At 41.2% G+C, this 25,844-nt stretch overlaps 1 protein-coding gene across 21 annotated transcripts; it reads left to right on the top strand.

Annotated features, from left to right (window-relative positions):
* The first annotated feature begins 4,493 nt into the window (after positions 1-4,493).
* On the top strand, positions 4,494-23,233 carry LOC118401222 (tropomyosin alpha-1 chain-like). 21 transcript variants are annotated; one of them, XM_052474950.1, is made up of 10 exons: positions 4,495-4,728; positions 5,242-5,367; positions 5,519-5,644; positions 9,530-9,663; positions 10,238-10,355; positions 10,631-10,701; positions 11,522-11,597; positions 12,001-12,063; positions 12,222-12,291; positions 13,084-13,698. In XM_052474950.1, exons 1-10 carry the CDS (start codon positions 4,615-4,617, stop codon positions 13,164-13,166), a joined length of 981 nt encoding a protein of 326 aa, XP_052330910.1. In that variant the 5' UTR covers positions 4,495-4,614; the 3' UTR covers positions 13,167-13,698. The 21 variants fall into 21 exon arrangements, with proteins under 21 accessions (XP_052330906.1, XP_035654448.1, XP_052330910.1 ...); XM_052474949.1 differs by lacking the exon at positions 11,522-11,597 and adding an exon at positions 10,908-10,983; XM_035798560.2 differs by lacking the exon at positions 13,084-13,698 and adding an exon at positions 21,688-23,233 and having other exon boundaries at positions 4,496-4,728.
* Positions 23,234-25,844: the final 2,611 nt, after the last annotated feature.

Here is a 25,844-nt window from a genome sequence, read left to right as displayed (position 1 = left end):
AGAATCCTCACATACTATTTTACAAAGAGCCTTCCAACACTGCACTCCTCAGAGAGACTGTCTGAGTATTGGGTTCTAAACCAAATGCAATATACTCTCAGTAACCCTATTGACTGACTGACTGAAGTCAACATGGCTTGGGTTCGCACCGCTGTTTTGTGCGTTAAATGCTGTTTTGTGCGTTAAATGGTAGATGTGATTTTGTCCAGACAAGAGAGAGCACACTACCACTGATAGCATATGTAAGATTCCTAGGTAGCGCTGTACTTATGAAGTCTTGCCTAAGGCCTTTTCAGCTACTGGCTCTGACTGGTACAGTATTTTCAAACCTGGCTCAGAGGACTTCTCCCCAGATGTAGACTGCCGGAAGCACAACAAGAGAAAATGTTTGCAGGTTTGACAGGAATTTGGCAGGCTCATGATTTCATTCAAATGTGTTCCTATGCTATATAAAGTTTGGTGAGATATGTTACTTAATGTACTGTATCTACAGTATATTCTTTACTTTCCAAGCAGAGGTGTCAATCCAACACACTGTGAAGTTTCGAGTCCATTTAGTGTGAGGATCTGAGGCTGAGTGAATGGCACGTGCAACTCAAGAGCATTTTCATTCCCATTCTCTCCCATGGGATCTCTGACTTAAATAAACAATCATACACAACAGTCCAGTGCAGCTCAGCTCCTCCCTATGCAGCCAAGGAGGGTAACCGGACATTCCATACACACAGGGGGCCGTTACTGTACGAGATCAGCAGACCTGATAGACCCTCGCTATCATCTTCATTAGCAAAGCTTGAACCGGCTTGGCTGTGGTACTAGTCAAACAATGTTATTCTCATGATTCAACCTGTCAGTCATAGGCTACTCATGTCTTGTCTGATTTCTCTAAGCTGTTGCCATACACAACATACTGTAAGCCAAAAGGAATGAGTTCTTCATCAGCTATAACTTGGCAGGAGTATTGCAGCTGTCGGACACCCTAAAGCACTGGTAAAGCGTGAGGATCCCCAGCTGATCTCCATGTATTCCAGGCACGCTGTTGTTTTGGGCTCAGAAAAAGCCAAGAGTCAACTCTCTCACATAATAGAAGTAACACAACCTTAGTTTGCCAGAGGATGAAATGATGGGAGCCAGTGGTGGTAAATGACCATGAAACACTTAGTTAACCCGATGCACTATGAGAATGTTCATTATTTATAGTGAAAGGGAGAAACCTAGTCAGTTGTACAACTGAATGCATCTTCTGCATTTAACCCAACCCCTCTGAATCAGAGAGGTGCCAGGAGCAGCCTTAATCAACATCAGCACCCAGGGAACAGTTGGTTAATTGCCTTGCTCAGGGGCAGAATGACAGATTTGTACCTTATCAGCTCAGGGATTTGATCCAACAACCTTTTGGTTACTGGACCAACGCTTCCACCTGCCAGGCTACCTGCTGCCCATGCAGTAAGGATTCAAGACACCTTGCATTTAGCCTGCATTTAGCCTACATAAACACCTTAATCTTCTAAAGATGTTCAGATCTCTCTAAAAAAGTTAGCAAAAGCTTTGAGTTACAGAGGTATGTAATTATCAAGAGTTATTTTAATTCTTGGATTCCAAGCAAACGCATAATTATACCACTTTAGATTTTTTTTAGCTTGACTTCAATGGTAGGGAAACAGAAATGTGGGGTTCTGCAGCTGTAAAAAGCTACCAGGACTGAGATATAGTTGATACACTAAGTCCAACTAAAATCTGACTACTCTCTATGTTCTGCAACTTGCACTTTAAAATCATATTCATGTGTGGATTTGATAATAGGGGAAACATTTGTTGTTTTCTACATTTACAATATAACATTTTCATACACTGATCATTCTAGGAGTGATATACTTCTCATCTTTAATCAAAGAAGGATTACCTCTTAAAACAATAGTGTTTAAACTCAAAAAATAGTTTGTGACGATTTTCATCAAAGCAATGCCACTGCAAATCTAGCATGCCACCACAAACGTATTTTTACTCCTTCACACCGAAAATACTATAAGGACAATAATGGGCACCGAAGATCGAGCTCAGAATACAATACTAAAGGACATAGAGGCCGTGCAGACACAATACAACTTTACTGTCAATAATTGTGTTGCTATTCTCTCATAGTCCTGCTGTGATGATAAGATCTGCAGTCTGTCACTATTTGGAATGCAATATTAAAATAAATGTGCACAGTACAAGTAGACATAACTTTGTTCTGACAGTCTTGCAATGTCGGGTAAGAATTGAGATCAATGTTGCATATATTGCAGCTGTAGTGTATACTGTATCTCTGAGCGGGAGTTATATTAATGAAAACAAACCATCAAGGCATATTCACAGCATGATGAAAAGTTTAAAGGACGAACGTTCAACTGAACCCTGACCTCTGAACCATATGTCTTAAAGATCACTATTCTGAGTCAGCGTGAAAAAAAAGCAGTTTGAGACAAATGTGGAGCTATTATGTTCTCTGCCAATTATTATTATACAAGGAGCTCTGTGGTACAGCGTGGTCTGGCTTAGCCCTTCAGGATCATCAGAACATCTTAATACTACCTGTCACTCAAAGCCCATGGCACATTGACCACACTGACTAACTACACTGTCAGTCTGTCTGGAGACTGTGCTGTGCTGAGTCTGGAAATACAAGTTTGTCAAGATTTGCTCCACAAATGGTAGGCACCATCCACTATCCTACACTCTGTTATTGTGGGACTTAAGCCCAGTATTACTATCTCTAACTTCTCCAATAAAACCATATATGAATGGCAATCAACTTATTTCATTTGCTGTGATAACAATTTCCCAGCCAAAATCCAAAGTGAACAGAATACGATAAAATGCTTGGATTAATCTAGAGGTTTATCTCATAGGGTTTGGCCTGAACAATTGGCGTAGCGACGTAGTTGAACTTTACAAGCCTAGGCAGGTGATGGAAGGAGAAGACGATCTTAAAAATATCCTCAGAAGAATCTTGGTGAGGAAAAAGAGAGACTCAAGAAAGGCCTATGCTTCTTTAAGCTTTCTGTCTGGCTTTGTACATTATGATAAGAAATACAGTACATTTGCACACTAATCACAATTAGTGATTAGACCTACTTAATGGACTTCGATTTTGTTTTCCCAATATCAACTTTGACTGTTCGGGTGCTTCACAAATGGCTCTACTTTTGGTCAATTATGGCAAATTTGTATCTGTTCAGTTATGGTTAGCCTTCAATGCTGTGGATAATATGAGGGATTGTCAAACAGATCAATTCATTTAATTATTCATATTTCTCTAATTTCCCAACTTAAACATTTGCTAAAAAAATCCTGTCATGTACTGTAGGGCCATTTAAAGTTTTCATTTAACTAGGCAAGTCAGTTAAGAACAAACTCTTGTTTACAATAACGGCCTACCCCAGCCAAACCCTAAGGACGCTGGGGTGATTGTGTGCCGCTCTATGGGACTCCCAATCACAGCCGGCTGTGATACAACCTGGAATCAAACCAGGGTCTGTAATAACACCACTAGCACTGAGATGCAGTGCATTAGACTCCTGTGCCACTCGGGAGCCCACAGTAAGCCTTTCCCTGTAGATAGTCTTTTATGATTACTATTCATATATCCATCTTGAACAGTCTAAACAGCAGTGACAGTTCTCTAACATGAGAACTACACAGCTACTGTAGACTGTCAAAGGGAGCAGGTGGGCTGTTGAAATACCATCTCACTTGGGTATCCCATGGAGTCTGTCTGGCTTAAAGAGTTAGCAGGGAGGCTACTTGATACATTATCTGTCTCTTCTCCGATTGTGAACAATGCCTCGAGGGGCTGATTGACCTGAGTTTTTCACCAGCAGTACCTCTTCACTGACTGTACACTTGACCTGAGCTATTACAACACCTCACAGTAGGACAATATCAACACAAATGCTGATGGAAAGAAGCTGATGTAAGCCCTGCAGACAGCTCCATGAGTAGCACTGGGCACTGGCACGGTTGTATATGGTCCAGTATCCTGGGACAAAATGACAAAAAAAACAACATTAAACACGATTTGAAATCAGCTCAGAATGGACAAATCTCAATACATTTTACATACTGTACTGTATGGTCCACAGCTAACATGCTGTTTCTAAGCAGTTTCTAAAATACACCGATGAAACTGTATAATAATGTGTCAACTCCATAAGGGTAAATGCACGTTTTTCTCACAGTTCCTCTCCATCTTCTCGGGATTGTGTCCTGCCCAAACAGCAGCACTTTAGAAAACTGAACCTACGTTTTGAGGGGGCTGTGCTTTCCTCCCCATCAAATCCTTATATAGTCATATCAATGGTCAAATGTCTGAGAGCAGCGAATCACCGGAGCAGATCCATAAAAAAAAGATACGGCAAGGGGAAGGCACCCCCGAGATGCCATCTCCAAAAAAGTATTGGATGTCCAAAGGAATTCAGTCTCCCCCCACCCCCTTGAAAGTACTTATTTGACAGGGCACAGTCAGAAAGAGCTTGCACTCCCACCAAGGTTCAGTAAGGCACAGACGCTCAGTCTCCTTCCTCGGCTCTCTTTTGGAACATTTGGTGGAGCCAAGCAACAAAATAAGCAGCCATGGATGCCATCAAGAAGAAGATGCAGATGCTTAAGCTCGACAAGGAGAATGCTTTGGACAGAGCTGAGGGAGCCGAGGGAGACAAGAAGGCGGCAGAGGACAAGAGCAAACAGGTCGGCATTTTATTTGGAAAATCGAAATGATCCTAGAAAAAGCACCCGAATGCCCGTGGCTCTGTGCGCCACTGTCTCTTAATATGGACCACCTCTACAATGTGGATGTATCACTTTTACGGATCATTCAAAATAAGGAGTATTTTGAATGATCCGAGGATCTGAGGAGTATATATACCAATAACGTTTCACAACTGGTAGGCTAATTCGTGACGTGGGTATGAATTATTGGAATCAATTGTCTATTTCGCTTATTGATGGGTGGATGGAGTTGTATTACTGTAGCATTATACATTCTACAACAAAATCGTGAATAAAAAAATAACTGTAGGGAAATTATAAATGGGAATAATAGAAACATTATTGTAATGGTGAATATTGCTGTTGTGGGGAATATGGATAGGCTATTGAGAAACATGTTGCCTATACTTTCAGAATAATTGCAATATGATTATCACTTGTTTCAGATGCTCTATTCAACTAAATAAAATGTTGTCCTTTGTACATGTGTAGTTAGAGGATGAAATAAGTGAGTTGGAAAAGAAATTGCGGATCACCGAAGATGAGAGAGATAAAGTGCTTGATGAATTCCAAGCCGCCGAGGAAAAATTGCTGAGCGCGGAGGAGGTGGCCACCAAGGTATTTTGTGTGGCTCGCATGATTTCCCCTAACTTCTCTATTCTCTCTCCCTTTCGCTGTCCGTCTGCGCTCTTGTACCTTGTGTGCGCTCACGCCCTGTGTTTCACGCTGATTACCCCTGTGAAACTATCCGCACTAAAACACACCTCAGCTCGAGGATGACGTGGTAGCTCTGCAGAAGAAGCTGAAGGGAACAGAGGATGAGTTGGACAAGTACTCTGAGTCTCTTAAGGATGCACAGGAGAAACTTGAGCTGGCTGAGAAGAAAGCCACTGATGTAAGTAAAGGGCACAAAATCACAATTCCTGCACACTGCTTCCCACGTCTTTTCTGTCTCACAGATCAAATTGTAAAACTTGTAAAATGACAGTGTAACGTGAGAGGCCTTTATTCTGTCTCATTATTTTGTTTAAAGTCCATTCTCAGATTACCAAATGTAGGTAATGTCCAGCCCCTTTATGTCTATGGGCCAACTGGAAAGTAACCTATTATGCTATATGCATAATATTTTAATCACATAAACGATCATGATATAGTGCCAGATATTGTTGAACTGTCATTTTATATATTTTGTTGATGTTTGTTTGTTTGTCTGTCAACGATCACAAGTCACCTAAGTCATATCAACCTTAAAAACAAAAGTGTTTCCGTTTTCTTGTGTATGAATGTCTCCACATTTGAGATGGCCTACATATGATACCCCCATGCTATATGCTACATCAATGTAAGACAGTAAATCAAGTTCTCCTCTACAGCTCCTTAAGAGGGGACATTTATGAGTGGAAACTGAATTAGTTAAATGTGCCGTTTCCAAGTAGAGAGCGAACACAGAGCAGCGCAGGGATAAATATAGCTCACTGCTTTATATGGTCAATGGTCAAGTTAGACTGAAATGACTTCTTTGGGCTGTTCTTGCAACAGACTACAGTAAATTCGATTTTCCTCTGAACATGTCATTTTTTGTTCCTATAATTTATGTTTTTAGGTCAGTTTAGTTAAACCCATAGGCTACCGAGAGTGTAATTTGGCTTCATGCATCGACATTTTTAATTAGGGAAATACTACATAAAATGGGAAACTATGCCGAATATGTGTGCCATGTAGATTCATGCGTGACACAAGGAGCTGCATCCAGGAGCAGAAGAAAATGATCAAATACATAGGCTGGAGTTGTATGATCATCTAAGTAAAGATTAACAACAGCAAACAGCAATAATCAACAAATGAAGAGGTTATCAAATGAAACGTTGACAACTGATTTTCATTTATTGAAAGTGTCCATAGGGTAGCCTACATCTCTTTCGACTGAAGGAACGTCCTATGCGCATCTCCTTTCCCTAACCTGCGTTGATGGAAATCGTATTTTCAATTACGCCTAAGGAACTGCCTTGTTCAGGGGCAGAACGACAGATTCGATCTAGTCCAACGCTCTAACCACTAGGCTACTTTTCGCCCCAATATAATATAGTTGAAAAACTGGTGAAAGCCAATTAATGGAAGACATTCGCCATTGTGCTTCATCTATCTTATGTTTTCATACCACTGCAAATGAAGGAAAATAGATCAGGAAAGAAACCACTTGTTGAACTCCTTGAGTAAGATTCTATCTACAAAGGCATATAGAGGGCCTCCTCTTGGGGCTATTTAGGAACTACAGTCTGAAAATCTTTTCAGTCCCATGTGTACTTTATAGATAATAGCAGCAGATGGTGCTATATGCCAGTGCACGGTAGCCTACCTGAGGAACGCTTGTGATAACAAGGCGTGCCCTTATCATTACTGTATGTCTACCACATATACACTTTTTATTGTGACCAAATGTTGTTTAACCATTATTATATTACGAAAACAACGACATCAATATTTGTTTGTATACGTGTCAATATATGTTCGTTTGTTGTAGCCTTGGACTTGGCTGTGAAAATATGGTTACTTCCGGTGTAATGTTCAGTTATTGCTGTGTGCGTCCTCACAGACGACTCGAGTATCGCGGGCAGCCATCCTCGTACATTCCAGGGCGTCGTTGTGCTCAATGTCCATTCCAAGGAAAGTCTTAACGTAGTTTTCTTAGCAAGTTGACATAATGGCAGGTATAACATCATTGGAAGCGGTTAAACGGAAAATAAAAACCTTGCAACAGCAGGCTGACGGTGCCGAAGAAAGAACTGAAAGACTACAGAGAGAATTGGGTTTGGAGAGGAAAGCCAGAGAATCAGTAAGCATGTCATAAAATAACTGCAAAGCTATAAAATTGCTTCAAAATATGTATCAAGTGCATCAATGATATATTAATTTTGCAATGTTTAATGTCAGATGGAGTTGTACAGGCGGTACAAATGCATGGTGATGCACGCAGCACACTGACATAGCGGAATTTCTCCGACATCCCGTTGTGGTGTTTGGTAGCTAACAAACTAAATGTGTCATGCTCATTGCTGACAATATGCCAACTCTTGACAGATTACGCGTTTGAGACCAATTGGATTATTTCCTCAAGTATAAATAGTGTTCAACTGTGGCGGTAGAGGACTTCAGGCCTTTTGATGGATTTAAATGATACTTTGTAATTATTTTGTACCCCGTGAATATTTGTATCTTAATTGATGGACATGATGTAACTGTTGCCACAAGCAGTTCTTGCAGCATTGTTAGGCCTACATTGTTTCTTGGTACTGCATCACCCCCAATATTTTCATTTCCTATGCTAGACTACTTATTGCACACACTTTAGTATATATTGTTACCTAAAGATTACATTTGAGTAAATTATTCTCTTTGACACAATTGCAGCACAAAGTTTACTCAACTCTTTTTGAAACTCTTTCACTTAATTAAGCAGGAAGGAACTTCAAAATAAATGCTGCAACAGAGCTGAGGAACACCAATAACAGACTGTTAATACTGTCGGTTATATTTGAAACAAGGTTTCTGTTACAAGGACAAAGAGTTGTGACATGTTCTGAAGAACAGGGGGCCAGACTCTGGCCTATAGAAACAGGAAATGCAGCCTATAATGCATTTTCCATTTGGAGGGTTAATTGCCCGCATCAACATGGTCACTTATATGACTAGGTTATTGGTAGTTTATTTAAAGGAAACACTTGTGGCTTTGGGGTGGGGTTTGAAAAGCCTCTAGATGAACTGATATTTGTCTTAATTTCACTGGCTAGTTTCTATATCTCCATTCGCAACATGAAATGGACTTTGATCCTGCACACCACTCTTCCAAGTCTTGGTATGTGATCAGGCCTCTGAGTGGTTAATCAGGTGTAAAGACTGGGTAGTGCCACTGCACATACTCATAAACCAAGGTCAGATATGGTTGTCTTTTGGTTTCCTTACAAAAAGTGTTTTTTAAAGATTTAAAATAAGTAGCCTTTTAGTGCGTATATAAACGAAAAAAGGATAGAGGAGCGGCTGTCCCTAGCCATTGTTTCTGCTATCAAAAGTTCTGTTTTATTACCACATATAAAAGCATACCTGTAGCATTGTAGCTGAATTTCACTTCCTCTGTATCAAATGTCTTGAAAAAAAGATATATAGTGCAATGGTTACATAACTTAATAGTACTGAAGGTAAGATAATCAGAACATTAAGGGGGAACACTTGATAGTAAGTCACACCACAACAGGTCACCAGTCAAATAACAAAGATAGAGTAGCCATTTTGTGACATGAAAGCTGAACTTAATCAAATCTTCAATTTTGGTCCACTGGGGACTCCTTCAGTGGTGTGTGTGTGTGTGGCCTTTGGCAGTGTAAACTTCTGTGGCACACAATGACTGCAGCAGGCTCCTTGTTAATGTCCCCTCTGGGGTCTCATAATGAGGCTAGGTATTCAGCCTGTGCCAGCCAGGAGCATTGTTCTCATTACACACAGTGTGTAGAGTGCAGCACAGCACAGGGGAATCCTCCTGGGAAGGCCCTCTTCTTTCCCCAACAGATGTCACTGCCGTTAGGTTGACGGATGCAGAAAGCACCACTTAAATAGTAATTACCCAGACCGCTCACTTATAAAACGACAAGACACTAGTGGAAAAGTCACCAGTGTTATTGATGTTGATATTTGTTTGTGTGTCCTTGAGAGTACTGTGTATGTATGTTTGTCTGTCTTAATACATTTTGCCCCAAGATGCAGGTTTTGACAAGTTCTTCTCTCCTAGGCTGAGGCCGATGTCGCTTCCCTTAACAGACGTATCCAGCTGGTTGAGGAGGAGTTGGATCGTGCTCAGGAGCGTCTGACAACTGCCCTGACCAAGCTGGAGGAGGCTGAGAAGGCAGCTGATGAGTCTGAGAGGTGTGCACTTATTGAGGACAGGGAGTTAGACTGTAGAGTAAACTGTTTCCCTTGCTCCTTACTGTATTTGGAGTTGTTAGGGCCTTTAGACTAAGGGCAGCTTTAGCCTAAGTCATGACTGGCGGGGCCACAGACCAATTTCAACAAACACAAGCTGTTTGTCGAGACTGAGGTCCTGAATAAATGGGCCGTGACGCGAGGCTCTGTTTCCATTCCTTTGTTTGGTGTATAAACAGCCCCTCTGTGCTGCACAGCCCAGTGCCTGAACTCTATTGAGACTGTAGGTCAGACCCTGTGTGGGCTAGGCCTGCCCTGTCATCCCCAGTGCTACAGCAGTGCAGTATTTTCCCCATCAGTCCCATAAGAAAGCTGCCAGGCCTTGACATTGAAAGGGCATATTAAAGATTCACAAGCAGCCAGCCAGTCTGGATGTGCACTAGGCGTACACTGCCCAAGTTTAGTCTTAGACTCAAACTATTGATCTGAGTCATTGAGTTACTGCGCAGTGCTGCTATGAGCCTAGGGATGGGACTCTTTCTAATGTCTACTGCCTGTCTCTCCCTTCCCTGCTCAGAGGCATGAAGGTCATTGAGAACAGAGCCTCCAAGGATGAGGAGAAGATGGAGCTGCAGGAGATCCAGCTGAAGGAGGCCAAGCACATCGCCGAGGAGGCTGACCGCAAATATGAGGAGGCGAGTCTCTCAGCTACTGCAGTTGTTGGCTGCTGTCCAGCTGTCTCTGCAGCCCAGCCTTCCCACACCCTTCCTTTAACCTACAATAACATAATGGCACACACACGTATGATTGAGTCCACTTTGTAAAGCAAACATGGTGATTTAGTCATCTCTACCCTGACATACCCCAATTCATATAGGGTATATGTACAGTACACATATGTATTGTGTGTGTATATATACACAGACTTTTTGTCTATAGAGTGTAACTCCTTGGTGTTCTGTGCCTAAAGGTTGCCCGTAAGCTGGTAATCATTGAGAGTGATCTGGAGCGTACAGAGGAGCGCGCTGAACTTTCAGAAGGGTAAGATCTAATGCCCCTAACAGTAACGCTGCACTTAATTAACATGCATGGCTGGAGTTATTTAACATTCTACTTTAACACCACGCCTGGCTCAAAGTTTAGTGTTTATTTTCAACATGTTGCTCACGCTCGTTGTTGCATGTACTATTAATTTGCATGTGTTCCATGTTTTGAATGGCCTTTTCATTCGCCACATCCACTAACAGACGGATTCGAAGATCGGAGGACGAGCTAAGAGTTTTGGAACAAAGCTTAAAATCACTTACAGCTTCCGAAGCAAAGGTACTGCAGACTAACAATGTATTCGGTTAGACCTATCTTTATAGACTTTTGTACTACTTCCTCTTGTCACGTTCATTCACTCTGCTGAATGATGAGTCTTTCCTCTTTGCACCTTGCTCTGCTTTGCTATGTTTTCCTTTGTTTGGGCTTATGCTCAGGATATCCTAAAACTAGAACCTTTTACACCTCTAACCTGGCAGGGACTGTGCAAGAATAACATATTTCACATGCAGCACTAGCCAGTAGCCTTAATCTGACCAAATCTGCATGCTAAAAGGCATTTATGAAAGTTTTCTTTGTAGTCTACTTTGTAGTCTACTCTCCACCTCTGTTAATATTGTCACGTTCCTGCTGTGTTGAGGTACTTTGGTCTCCTTCCTGTAGTTCTGCTAGTTCGTATTCATTTTGTTTTATTTCTTCTCTTTCCTGCTCTCCCTCTTTCCTTCCTGCTTCCATTTCTCATTGGTGTCTCAATATCCCCCTCCATTTCGGCACACTTTTCTCTGGACCCTCTGCACCTTCTCCCTTCTAACACCAGCAAATGCTCTGAGCTTGAAGAAGAGTTGAAAACTGTGACCAACAACCTGAAGTCACTGGAGGCCCAGTCTGAGAAGGTAGGTAGTCTGCTGCTGTGTTCAGGCATGCTGTCCATACCAGCTTCTCCAGAGCCATGCTGGATAATTAATGGATGGAAGGAACCTAAAGAACCATTTACAGCAACACTTTGTTCAATGGATACAGTGTCTGGCATACAAATTGCCTTGGTCTAAGATTAGTCTAACTTTGTACTTTCTGCAGATGTAAGGCAAATGGACCTTCCAGTATTTTTTCTGTCAATTGAATATAAACTTATTGTATCATGGTAGAACTGTATTATGATAAATTGTCATTAGATGTAAAGTCTTTGTTTTATATAACATGTAAAGTGAGTGTTTTTAGACCATGTATCTGTCTCTGTAGACTGATGGGGGTGTAGCAGTTATCTGTGGGTAAATGCATGACTCTTTTGGTCCACAGTACTCGCATAAGGAGGACAAGTATGAGGAGGAGATGAAGGTCCTCACCGACAAGCTGAAGGAGGCAAGTTTCACAACCCCCACCCCCTTATCTACAGACTTTGGCCAGAGGCCAGGCTAGTTCAGTGCTGTAGTTTAGGCCTACAGCACCTATCACAGTATCACTCACCATGTGAACTTTAAAGACTTACTGATTCTTAAGAACCTGTCTGTCTACCACAGGCTGAGACACGTGCTGAGTTCGCTGAGAGATCAGTAACCAAGCTTGAGAAGACCATTGACGACTTGGAAGGTATTACGTTTTTGCAGTTCATTTCAAAACTGTACTTTGATCTGTTTGGAGTAGGCCTACATTATATAGTGTCAATTGGTCTCATTCATGGCCATTCGGTGAGTGTCTACTTTTCAAATCTCTTCTAGAGGAGGAAATCGTCTTCCCTTTTTTTGCAATCAAATCTTTGCTACCTCTCATTTCTGTTATTATCAGTGTCTTTTGAGCATCACGTACCCCTTATTGACTCAATCTACTTTTGGGTTACAGCTGAGTGGCAATTACATTGGTAGTTGGACATTTGACAGGTCTTCCTTGTCACTCTATATTTAAGATTGTTCATAGATTGGGTTGCTTTTGCCTGTATCTGCAACAATTAAGTTGCATTGCATCTGCTCAATGAGAATGGGCTATTAGTCATGGTAAGGGAAATGCTGCCCTACAGCTGCTGATTCCTGTTAATCATCCATCTGATGAAAGAATGTCTCATGAGGCTGTCATAGTAATTAGTAGGGCTGAGGAAGCAGCCATATGGTAATGGAATCTCTGACATGAGATGTTCAAGGGCCAGCTCCAGTAATATATTCACTATTTCTTGATGATGCTGAAGAATTTGTCATGGCCTCATTCAGATTTCTGTTCTATCCTCTTCTGGTATAACATGTTTTCCTTTTCCACTCTGTCCATCTCTCTCCCCCTCCCTCTGGGGTCTTGCTGATGACTTGGACACCCTTCACCCCCCCTTCCCACGCACCCCTCCATTTCTGCCCCCTCCTCCTCCCTTTTTGGTGCACTTGGTCCACGTCCCAATAGATGAGTTGTATGCCCAGAAACTGAAGCACAAGGCCATCAGTGAGGAGCTGGACCACGCCCTCAATGACATGACTTCCATGTAATTCTTCAACTGTGCAGCCTGCTTGTGCCTCTGTCGCCTCCTTGCAACTCACCTCCCCATTGTCCAGCCATCACACCCTTCTTTTCTGTCTCTGATGTTCTCCATCTGTCTGCTGTTTTGTGTTCATACAAAATAAAGTGGTTACTGTTAGAAAGCAGCTATTTAATTTTTATACACAAGGTAGTCTTAAGGTCATAGTCAAGGGATGGGCTTAAGGGTGGTTGTAATATTGTCTGTAAGTACGGGCCAATTATGTGGTAAGTGTTTAAGCTCAGTCAGTGGTTTCCTCTCACACTAACTTGCGTGTGGTTGTGAGGACATTCTCGCCATGATAGTCAGTAACCATTTTAGCAGTACAGTGCGTAAGCCTCGAGACTTGTTTTGTATGAACAGAACACAGCATGGAGGTTCTTTGTTTACTGATTTGGACTTTCATTTTGACCATATTGTATTACTTTTTACATCAATTTTTTTGTGAGTATTTGAAATGTACATTGTTCAACCAACAAAATTAAAGTCTTAATTTCAAAATATTCAGTATATTTTGTCAACCCTTAATGCATGCGAGGTGTCTATTGAAATGCAATACAACTCTTTGTATTTCAATGTGAGCCTTCTACTGGGTCTTACATTGAGAAACACAATGTGCTTTGTTTCTTTTCTGTACCTTTTCAAGTGTAGCTCACTTGTATCTACTACTAACAAGGTCTACTTCCGTATGGAAGAAAGGCCCCTTGAAGTTCCTTTTTGTTCTGTGATAACCACAGTTGAGGGTGAACTGCACAATCTGGTTGCTTTTGGAAGATGGGTTTTTGTCCGGTGTCCCTTTGGCATCTGAGCAAATGCAGACTTTGTCAATCCAAATCTGTACGACAGAGTGGTTTATTCAAGTGACTCTTCTCATGACTCCACGGAAAGGTCTTCATGTGATCAGAGAAGTTTGGTCCAACCTTTTGTGTTTTGAGGTGGTTGAGTAGTTGCCATACGTTTTCTGTATTCCTCAGTGGGGCATTGTGGCTCTCGACTGCTGTGGCTCCAGTTGCGCTGGTGTGTTGCTAAACGTGTCACTCTTCCAACAATCTTTGTTGTAAAATAAAAGCTTACATAGGAGGTTTCTGTTATCTCAAGCGCTCTAATAAAACTTGGATGCCTTGATGTTAGTCAAGTTTTCCTTGTTTTTATATCTCAGAAAATCATAATTTATTTTATTTAACCAGGTAGGCCAGTTGAGAACAAGTTCTCATTTACAACTGTGACCTGGGCAGGATAAAGCAAAGCAGTGTGACAAAAACAGAGTTGCACATAAACAAACGTTACAGTCAATAACACAATAGAAAAATCTATGTACAGTGTGTGCAAATGTAGGGAGGTAGGCAATAAATAGGCCATAGAGAGAAGAAAATAATTACAATTTAGCATTAATACTGGAGTGATTGTGCAGATGATATTCAAGTAGAGATACTGGGGTGTAAGAGGGTAAGTAATAATATGGGGCTGAGGTGTGCTATTTACAGATTGGCTGTGTACAGTGATTGGTAAGCTGCTCTGACAGCTGATGCTTAAAGTTAGAGGGAGATATAAGACTCCAGCTTCAGAGATTTTTGCAATTTATTCCAGTCATTGGCAGCAGAGAACTGAAAGGAAAGGTGACTAAAGGAAGGGTTGACTTTGGGGATGACCAGTGCAATATACCTGCTGGAGCGTGTGCTACGGGTGGGTGTTGCTATGGTGACCAGTGAGCTGAGATGGTGGGGCTTTACCTAGCAATGACTTATAGATGACCTGGAGCCAGTGGGTTTGGCAACGGATATGTAGTGAGTGCCAGCCACTGAGAGCATACAGGTCGCAGTGGTGGGTAGTATATGGGGCTTTGGTGCTAAAACGGATGGCGCTGTGATAGACTACATCCAGTTTGCTGAGTAGAGTGTTGGGGGGCTATTTTGTAAATGAGATCACCATAGTCGAGTATCGGTAGGATAGTTAGTTTAGCGAGGGTATGTTTGGCGGCATGAGTGAAGGTTGCATTGTTGCAAAATAGGAAGCTGATTTTAATTTTGGAAGGGTGCTGGCAGCGATCTGTTGAAGGGCATGCACTTAGTTTTACTAGCATTTAAAAGCAGTTGGAGGCCACGGAATGAGAGTTGTATGGAGTTGAAGCTCATTTGGAGGGTTGTTAGCACAGTGTCCAAAGAAGGGCAAGATGTATACAGAATGGTGTCGTCTGCGTAGAGGTGGATCAGAGAATCACCAGCAGCCACAGCGACATCATTTTTACATACAGTGGGGAGAACTAGTATTTCATACACTGCCGATTTTGCAGGTTTTCCTACTTCCAAAGCATGTAGAGGTCTAATTTATCATAGGTACACTTCAACTATGAGAGACGAATCTAAAACAAAAATCCAGAAAATCGCATTGTATGATTTTTAAGTAATTAATATGCATTGTATTGCATGACATAAGTATTTGATACATCAAAAAAGCAGAACTTAATATTTGGTACAGAAACCTTTGTTTGCAATTAAAGAGATCATGCGTTTCCAGTAGTTCTTGACTAGGTTTGCACACACTGCAGCAGGGATTTTGGCCCTCTCCGCCATACAGACCTTCTTCAGATTTTGGGGCTGTCGCTGGGCAATACGGACATTCAGCTCCCTCCAAAGATGTTCTATTTTCCATTGGCTTCAGGTCTGGAGACTGACTAGGCCACTCCAGGACCTTGAGATGCTTCTTACGGAGCCACTCCTTAGTTGCCCTGGCTGTGTGTTTCAGGTCGTTGTCATGCTGGAAGACCCAGCCACGGCCCATCTTCAATGCTCTTACTGAGGGAAGGAGGTTGTTGGCCAAGGTCTTGCGATACATGGCCCCATCCATCCATCCTCCCCTCAATACGGTGCAGTCGTCCTGTTCCCTTTGCAGAAAAGCATCCCCAAAGAATGATGTTTCCATGCTTCACGGTTGGGATGGGGTTGTACTCATCCTTCTTCCTCCAAACACGGCAAGTGGAGTTTTCTTTGAGACTGTGGTCCCAGCTCTCTTCAGGTCGTTGACCAGGTCCTGCCGTGTAGTTCTGGGCTGATCCCTCACCTTCCTCATGATCATTGATGCCCCATGAGGTGAGATCTTGCATGGAGCCCCAGACCGAGGGTGAATGACCGTCATCTTGAACTTCTTCCATTTTCTAATAATTGCGCCAACAGTTGTTGCCTTCTCACCAAGCTGTTTGCCTATTGTCCTGTTGCCCATCCCAGCCTTGTGCAGGTTTACAATTTTATCCCTGATGTCCTTACACAGCTCTCTGGTCTTGGCCATTGTGGAGAGGTTGGAGTCTGTTTTGATTGAGTGTGTTGACAGGTGTCTTTTATACAGGTAACGAGTTCAAACAGTTGCAATTAATACAGGTAATGAGTGGAGAACAGGAGAGCTTCTTAAAGAAAGACTAGCAGGTCTGTGAGAGCTGGAATTCTTACTGGTTGGTATGCGATCAAATACTTATGTCATGCAAATTAATTTCTTATAAATCATAGTGTGATTTTTGTTTTAGATTCCGTCTCTCACAGTTGATGTGTACCTATGATAAACATTGCAGACCTCTACATGCTTTGTAAGTAGGAAACACTGCCGATTTTGCAGGTTATCAAATACTTGTTCTCCCTACTATACATGCATGCATACATACAGAGAAAAGACTCGGCCCGAGCATTGCACCCTATGGCACCCCCATAGACTCCCAGAGGTCCGGGCAACAGGCCCTCCGATTTGACACATTGAGCTCTTATCTGAGAAGTAGTTGGTGAACCAGGCGAGGCAGTCATTTGAGAAGCCAAGGCTATTGAGTCTGCCGATAAGAATGCGGTGATTGACAGTCGAAAGCCAGGTCGATGAAGACAGCTGCATAGTATTGTCTTTTATCAATGGTGGTTATGATATATCGCTTAGGACCTTGAGCGTGGCTGAGGTGTACCCATGACCAGCTCGGAAACCAGATTGCGTAGTGGGGAAGGTATGGTGGGATATCGGTGATCTGTTTAACTTTTTTATTTATTTAGTTTATTTCACCTTAACCAGGTAGGCAACCAGGTAGGCAACCAGGTAGGCAACCAGGTAGGCAGGTTGAGAACAAGTTCTCATTTACAATTGCGACCTGGCCAAGATAAAGCATAGTAGTTCGACACACAACGACAGCGTTACACATGGAGTAAAACAAACATGCAGTCAATAATGCAGTATAAACAAGTCTGGTCAACAACTTGGTCTTAGAAGACTTTAGAAAGGCAGGGCAGGATGGATATAGGTCTAACAGTTTGGGTCTAGTGTCACCCCCTTTGAAAAGGGGGATGTCCGTGGCAGTTTTCCAATCTTTTAGGATTTCAGACGATACGAGAGGTTGAACAGGCTAGTCATAGGGTTGCAACAATTTCTGAGTTTAATTTTAGAGAGGGTCCAGATTGTCTCGCCCAGCTGATTTGTAGGGATCCAGATTTTGCAGTTCTTTCATAACATCAGCTCTCTGTATTTGGGTGAAGGAAAAGCGGGGGGGTTTGGGCAAGTTGCTGCAGGGGGTGCTGAGATGTTGGTAGGGGTAGCCAGGTGGAAAGCATGACCAGCCGTGGAAAAATGCTTATTGAAATGATCTATTATCGTAGATTTATTGGTGGTCAGTGTTTCCTATCTTCAGTGCAGTGGGCATCTGATAGGTGCTCTTATTCTCCATGGACTTTAGTATCCCAAAACTTTTCAGAATTAGTGCTACTGGAAGCAAATTTCTGTCTGAAAAAGCTAGCCTCGTCTTTCCGAAATGAGTATATTGATTCCTGACTTCCCTGAAAAGTTGCATATCGCGGGGGCTATTCTATGCTAATACAGAACGCCACAGGATGTTTTTGTGCTGGTCAAGGGCAGTCAAGTCTGGGGTGAACCAAGGGCTATATCTGTTTTTAGTTCTACATGTTTTGAATGGGGCATGCTTATTTAAGATAGAGAGAATAGCACTTTTGAAGAGTAACCAGGCATCCTCTCCTGATGGGATGAGGTCAATATCCTTCCAGAATACCCGGGCCAGGTCGATTAGAAAGGCCTGCTCACTGAAGTGTTTTAGGGAGTGTTTGACAGTGATGAGGGGTGGTCGTTTGACCACGGATGCAGGCAATGAGGCAATGATCGCTGAGATCCTGGTTGAAGACAGCAGAGGTGTATTTAGAGGACAAGTTGGTCAGGATGATATCTAAGAGGGTGCCCATGGTTATGGGTTTAGGGTTGTACCTGGTAGGTTCCTTGATGGTTTGTGTGAGATTGAGGGCATCTATCTTAGATTGTAGGATGGCCGGGGTGTTAAGCATATCCCGGTTTAGGTCACCTAACAGTACGGACTCTGAAGATGGATGGGGGGCGATCAATTCACATGTGTTATCCAGTGCACTGTTGGGGGCTGTGGGGGGATCTATAACAAGCGGCAACGATGAGAGACTTGTTTCTGGAAAGGTAGATTTTTTAAAAGTAGAAGCTCGAATTGTTTGTGCACAGACCTGGATAGTATGACAGAACTCTGCAGAACAGAACTAAACAAATGTTAGGGTGCTAATATTCTTACACTTTCAGTTGACAGTACATCTAATGATTTGGTTGGCAAATCAACAGTAATGGACATTAAAAGGTTCATTCATTTTGAGGGGCAAGATGCATTTAGTGCACTGTACTGAACATTTCTTGCAAGTATGCCTACTGCACACTTGTAGCCCTTATTCAACTTTCACTCATTTATTGGGTCTAGCCTTAAGGGAATAATGGTTCTTACAGACTTATTGAAGGTCTAGGTTTTTAGGCGCATCATGGCATTACACATGTTAAAACAAATGTAGCTGCTTAGGTGAGTGTAATTTGGCTAAGTACAATATAGTTAATAATGGTCGACAGGTGGCACATGTTGGGTTGCTATTGAACATGTAGAGTAAAGAGAAGGACAGTGTCTAAGATTGTCTGCCTCTGAGTGTTTGAAATAAGTGAGTTGAAAAAAGGATGGCAAGTAATGATTGACCATTGCAATGTTGATGACATGACGTCTGTAATTTGCAATATCCTTTTATAGTTATATTTTCATGTGGAAAATCCTGGGAATCTGACATCAGGTAGTGGTCCTCCATACAAGGCTGGAATTTAAACTTTTATACTGCCTTAGATGCACCTGTAAGACTTTAAGCAGGATCCGTACATGCCTTCTGGTTCTGGAAGGTATATTTAGGCAGTGCGTAGAGCCCACTAGACAAGTGTCTGGCAATTTATTACTTGTTTGCTCAATTATCCACCCAAGAGAAATGTTCAAATCTCCATTCACAAAGTTCAGAGGCATTCTACCCATCACTTCTGCTGTTACTGCTCCACTGTTCTGTGGAGAGTAGACCTTCTATATACTATATAATTTTCAAACGAGGTAATGTATAATCAGGTGCTAAGTGATCCCACATGAAGCTTTCTCTTGAGCTCTCTAGTCTGGTACTGCACTGATTTCCTCTCTTCTTTCTCTTTCCTACCTGCTTTCCGACTGCCAAGATCACCTCTCCCAGCAACTTGAGAAAAACCGCCTTCTCTCTAACGAACTAAGAGTGGCCTTGAATGAGGACTAAACATAGTGTGAATGGTTCATCTATTTAAGTAATGAGCTTGTTTATGTACAGTATTGCAAGTGTGTATGTGATGCTAATAATTCTGGAGTTAAGTGTTACTGCTGGAGTAACAAGCTAGCAGCATACAGTACCAGTCAAAAGTGTGGACACCTACTCATTCAAGGGTTTTTTATTTAGTGTATTTTCTACATTGTAGAATAATAGTGAAGAGTCAACTATGTAATAACATGTATGTAATCATGTAGTAACCAAAAATATATTTTCTTCAAAGTAGCCACCCTTTACTTTACCTTGACAGCTTTGCACACTCTTTGCATTCTCTAAACCAGCTTCATGAGGAATGCTTTTTCAACAGTCTTGAAGGAGTTCCCACATATGCTGAGCACTTGTTGGCTGTGTGTCCTTCACTCTGCGGTCCAACTCATCCCAAACCATCTCAATTGGGTTGAGGTCGGGGGACTGTGGACGCCAGGTCATCTGATGCAGCACTCCATCACTCTCCTTTGTCTAATAGCACTTACACAGCCTGGAGTTCTGTTGGGTCATTGTCCTGTTGAAAAACAAATCATAGTTCCACTAAGTGCAAACCAGATGGGATGGCATATCGCTGCAGAATGCTGTGGTAGCCATGATGGTTGTGTGCCTTGAATTCAAAATAAATCAGTGTCACCAGCAAAGCACCCCCACACCATAACACTTGCTTCACGGTGGGAACCACCAATGCGGAGATCCTCCATTCACCTACTCTGCGTCTTACAAAGACACGGTGGTTGGAACCAAAAATCTCCAATTTCGAGGACCGATTTTTTTCCACCAGTCTAATATCCATTGCTTGTGTTTCTTGGCCCAAGCAAGTCTTCTTCTTATTGGTGTCCTTTTAATAGTGGTTTCTTTGCAGTAATTTGACCATGAAGGCCTGATTTCACACAGTCTCCTCTGAAAAGTTGATGTTGAGATGAACTCTGAAGCATTTATTTGGGCTGCAATCTGAGGCTGGTAACTCTAATGAACTAATCCTCTGCAGCAGAGGTAACTTCCTTTCCTGTGGCAGTCCTCATGAGAGCCAATTTCATCATAACACTTGTTGGTTTTTTCAACTGCACTGTAATAACTTTTAAAAGTTCTTAATTTTCAAAATTGACTGACCTTCAGGTCTTAAAGTAATGATGGACTGTTTCTTTTTGATTATTTGAGCGGTTCTTGCCATAAAATGGATTTAGCCCTATTTATTAAAAGCCGATCTTCTGTATACCACCCCTACCTTGTCACAACACAACTGATTGGCTCAAATGCATTAAGGAAAGAAGTTCCACAAATGAACTTTTTAACAAGGCACGCATGATAATTGAAATGGATTTCACGTGACAATCTCATGAAACTGGTTGACAGAATGCAGAGTAGGCAAAGGATGGCTACTTTGAAGAATCTCAAATATTACATATATTTAGATATATTTTTACACTTTTTTTTGGTTACTACATGATTCCATGTGTTATTTAATAGTTTTAATGTCTTCATTATTCTACAATGTAGAAAATTGTAAAAAGAAAAACCCTCCATTGAGTAGGTGTGTTAACTTTTGACTGGTACTGTATAAATGTATAAATCTGGGATTATCTCTAATCTGTATATTTACTGTATACTCTGACATACAACCAGGTAGTATATACAGTATTGTTAATTGTCCATGTTTAGAGCATGGGGAAGGCTATGCTGTAAAAATGTTTATTTCCTGCATGTTTACTGCCATAGCATAGTCACAGCATTTTAGTTTTTCTCTAAAACTGAAAGTGTCTTGCATTTGTTAGCTAATTATGTAGACCTAACCGTACGATATACTTATTTTGCATGTTGTGATGGTAGCTTGGATTTTAATCTTTTGTTTTATTTGGTGTCTAACAGAGAAACTGGCACATGCTAAAGAAGAGAACCTTGATATGCACCAGATGCTGGACCAGACTCTAATGGAACTAAATAACATGTGAAAGCCTGGTTTATCCACTATGGTTTGGGCTTCTTGTATTTGCACATTGCTTGCCATGAGCCCTCATTCCATTCCATGCCCAGGGTGAGGAACACATAACCAGTTGCTTTTCCTTTCGCACCGTCCTGCTTTCAGTGGAGCTCAACAAGGGAGCAGAACTAAGGGAAAGGTACAACATTTCCTTAATGAAGCCTAAAATGAAACACTTTTTTTGTTTTTTTGCCAGATGATTTATGTCAGCATTTTAATCATTGACATTAGTTCGCTTTTGATGAGTTATCAGGTGAAATGACGCATTATTTGCTACAAAGGTTGTTTTTGGGTCATTCCACTAATTCGGTGCCTTTTGAGATGTGTAACTTGGTGTGACAAACTTAGTTTCACCCAATTTTTACATTCTGTCATAAAGAACATATGTTCAACTCAATGAAAAACAAGTTCTCATCTTAAGGTAAAAAAAAACACATTTTAAATGACTAAGTGCCATATAAAGTAACAAGGTTGACCGTAACAGGGTTGACAATTTTCATCGTAAATATTCCATAAATTCCCATGTGACAGGGAATAGAAGGTTGTGTGCAACAGGGAGCGGCAATCGAATGCGAACTTCACAAATAGTTAACATTTGTAGCCTGTATAGTTAACAGGGTTGACATGTTCTGCTTAACCCACTCTGTTTTCCACAGCAAAACACCAGGAAATGGCCAAAAGAGTAGAACCAGCTCACCTGCTTATACACTGATTTTAACTATTAGATGTTCCAATGTTACTTTGGATATTAAAAAAAAAAAAAAAAAAATGTAGGACTAGTTTCACCATATTAAAGAGGTAACAGGGTTGATCTTAAAATGAGGGACAGTTTTATTTGTTTTTCCTTTAAAACTAATGATGGTGAGAACTTGAAGACATTTTGGGGTTAGGTGGGTTAAAATCTTCCTCAGTCCGAGGGTTCACAGTGGGACTTGTCAAAATGCTGGATTTTGGCACTTAGCAAGTCTTTTTGTGTTCATCTGAATTCTCCATGTAGTCTATATTGTAGGGGACATTATTGAATACAACATGCTTTTAAAATGCAATATTGGTGCACTATTTCTACTTCAAATATTGAATGTAGGCAAAAGGCACTCATTTCGTGGAACAACCCTTTTTATCGGAATTTGATAAATTGAGTTTATATACTAACATTATTTTGATTGTTTGGTGCCAATATTAAGCCCTGGCTAGAAAGGGATCTACTTACACTCCCAAAGTATATTTATTTTTCTTTTGAGCCTGAAACTCATCACAAAATGCATGGCAACATTACCTTGCAAAATGCATTCCTGTTCTTGTTTTTTTTTTTTGTTGTCTAGAAATATGACTCCATGTGATTGTGCCTCGCATAAAACTATTGTTTTATTAAATGTAGATGTTTTAAATGTATATCATATCTGAAATGAATATAAATAAAACCACAGTTTAAGATTTTGTGTATTTTATTATATACTGTATTGTACAGTATCGTAACATTCTAGTAAGTTTCCATTGATCATATTGTAGATTGTATAAAAAAAAATGTTTTAAAAGGGTTAACTAATTCCAGAAGTTAATATTTCCAGCGTTCATGTTGAATTGAGAAGAGGGTAATAAAGTGGTCCCCTTAAACACTGCTGCATTATCAACCTGGTTTAACCCTCAGCTCAATGAGTGTTTCCAGAACAAATGGTAATCTGTTCATCTGCCGGCCTTATTACATTTACTCTGTGCTCATTCTGGTCTAGGCCTTAGTTTGACTTCCTAAGAGAGAAAGAACTTGTCACGAGTGCATGCTTATGGGTCACTAGCTGTGGGGCAATGCAGCAAAAATAGTAATGTTAGTCTATTTACACATGTAATTGATCATATTTGTGGTAATAAAGCTTGGTGTTTTATAGCTCATTTTAATTGATATGTCATGCATTTGTAATGTGTTAATTCCAGGCCACATGCTGTGGCACTGGTCAGTGGATTATAACTGAACTAGTTGTATCCCAGGTGAGACTGCAAGGTGAAGATTAATTTGGAAGTCAAATTTAAAAGCTTATCTGTGTTTTGACTACAGTCCTGACGCCATGGACTGAAAGTGTAAACAAGCTAATTCAGAACAGAATGCTAATGTTCTCTAGGTGCTGACAGGAACCATGTGCTGGCCTTTGACCTCTGAGAAAGTACTTTGTCACCCTAGGGGACTGGGTAATCAACTAAATGTAAGTGTCGTATTCCCCTGCTCAGACGTAGCATGCATCAACCAATGGTTGCGTACCACGTCAACTGTGTCAGCGACTGACAGATTGCAAATGTGGTAGTTAGCTGATGTGTAAAATACCTATCCAGGTGTTGTAATGCAGCATTCAAGACTGGGAACTCGGAATCTCCGACATCCGACTTCAGTGCGCTCAAGACAACTGGGAACTCGGGGGAAACAAGCTCCGACTGAGATGAGTGGGTCATCAGTCGTTCTAGTCCCTTTTTTATGGATACTACATTTTGCATTCCTTTTCAGATAGAGCTAACAGTAGTTGTCATGCTGGTCATTTCTTGTAGTTTATGGTAATTCGATGTGAACAGTTGTGAGGTGTGCCATTGCAGTATGGTTGTGGCAGGCTCATGTTTTTGTCAGAATTAGTCATTAAAATACTACAATTAGACCTGAACCTTCTTGTGATGGGATAAAGATCAGTCATTTTGGTCAGGAAGTTGGTCAACTGTTGTTTGCCAGTGCTGTGATAAGATATTGTATAAAGTAATACATTTGAAAAATGTATCTGCACTGTATGTTTGTTAGCCAGCAAGAAAGTTTTCAAATTAACTGCCAATATGCCAACATTCCATTCAAACATTGCAGTCAATCTACAGCCATACACTGGCTGAAATCAGTTGATGATAGGACTTAGACAAGTAAAAAATAAGTACTGATATTGTGTCATACAACAGCACTCACAGCTTTCCAATAAATAAAAAGAGACATTTATGGTTTGTTTACAAATATTCTTATAGGCTTATGTATACAGACAATCGGTATAAAATGGGTATAAACTGTATAATTATACAGCAATATTTAATGTGCCTTTATAAAGTGGTTTATCCATTGCAAATGTGTGGTTAGCCACAAGATTGCATTAAATTATGGGGGGCATGCAACAGACAAAGGAAGGAACCGAAGAGATTGCATCCCTCAAGGGAAGAAAGACATTTTTATGTGGAAAATTGGAAGATTTTCACAAGGTGTGAAGATGATGTGAGCCGTAAGCCATACCGAGTTCTGGAGGTGAAAAGGAAGTGAATGAGGGAGTTAAGTGAGGTGGAATTTGTGGTAAAGAGCTCAGAGCCCGAGCTTGGAATCGATGATAAAGAAGAATCTGGTCCAGTAGGAGTGACATTTTTGGAGAAAGTGGATCCCTGCCTTTTGGCAGATACATTTGTGGTTTTAGGGTGGGTGGGAAAGGACGAATGAAGGTAACCTGTACTGGACTTATATTTATTTGTGTTTCTTCTGCCCAGAGGAAGCGGGTGCTCTGTCTCATTTAATCTGGGTCAAGATCTGTTTCTTGTTTTGCGCTTAGGAATAGGGCACCATTGAAAGGAGTGATTTCTGGGGTAGCGTTAAGTGTAGAGGTGGAGTAATTGAAGATGAAGATTCCTGGTGTTTGTGAAGCCTGTCATTTGGTGCGACGCATACCCGGTGATGAGCTTGGTGAAACAGAGGAGTCACTATCAGTCCTTTTGAGTTTTGAGTCTGTATTTACCTCACAAAGTCATGTTAGGATATATAAATTGTCCTGTTAGAGCTTGGGTGCCGAATCCACTCCGATGTTTCAGGTGCAACGTTTCTGGTCATGTTGCAGCAGTGTGTAGAGGGCGGAGAATCTTAGATGTGGTAAGTCTGCAGAAGGGCATGTATTATTGTGATCTCTTTTGCCATGATGTGTGTTTTGTCCTATGTTTTTAGTTTATGTTTAATCCCCTATCCCCGCAGGAGGCCTTTTGATAGGCCGTCATTGTAAATAAGAATTTGTTCTTAACTGAATTGCATAGTTAAATAAAGGTTTAAAAAAAA

This window comes from Oncorhynchus keta, chromosome 22 (genome assembly GCF_023373465.1).
Source record: "Oncorhynchus keta strain PuntledgeMale-10-30-2019 chromosome 22, Oket_V2, whole genome shotgun sequence".
Taxonomy (NCBI): domain Eukaryota; kingdom Metazoa; phylum Chordata; class Actinopteri; order Salmoniformes; family Salmonidae; genus Oncorhynchus; species Oncorhynchus keta.
This window is presented reverse-complemented; position numbering and strand designations above follow the sequence as displayed.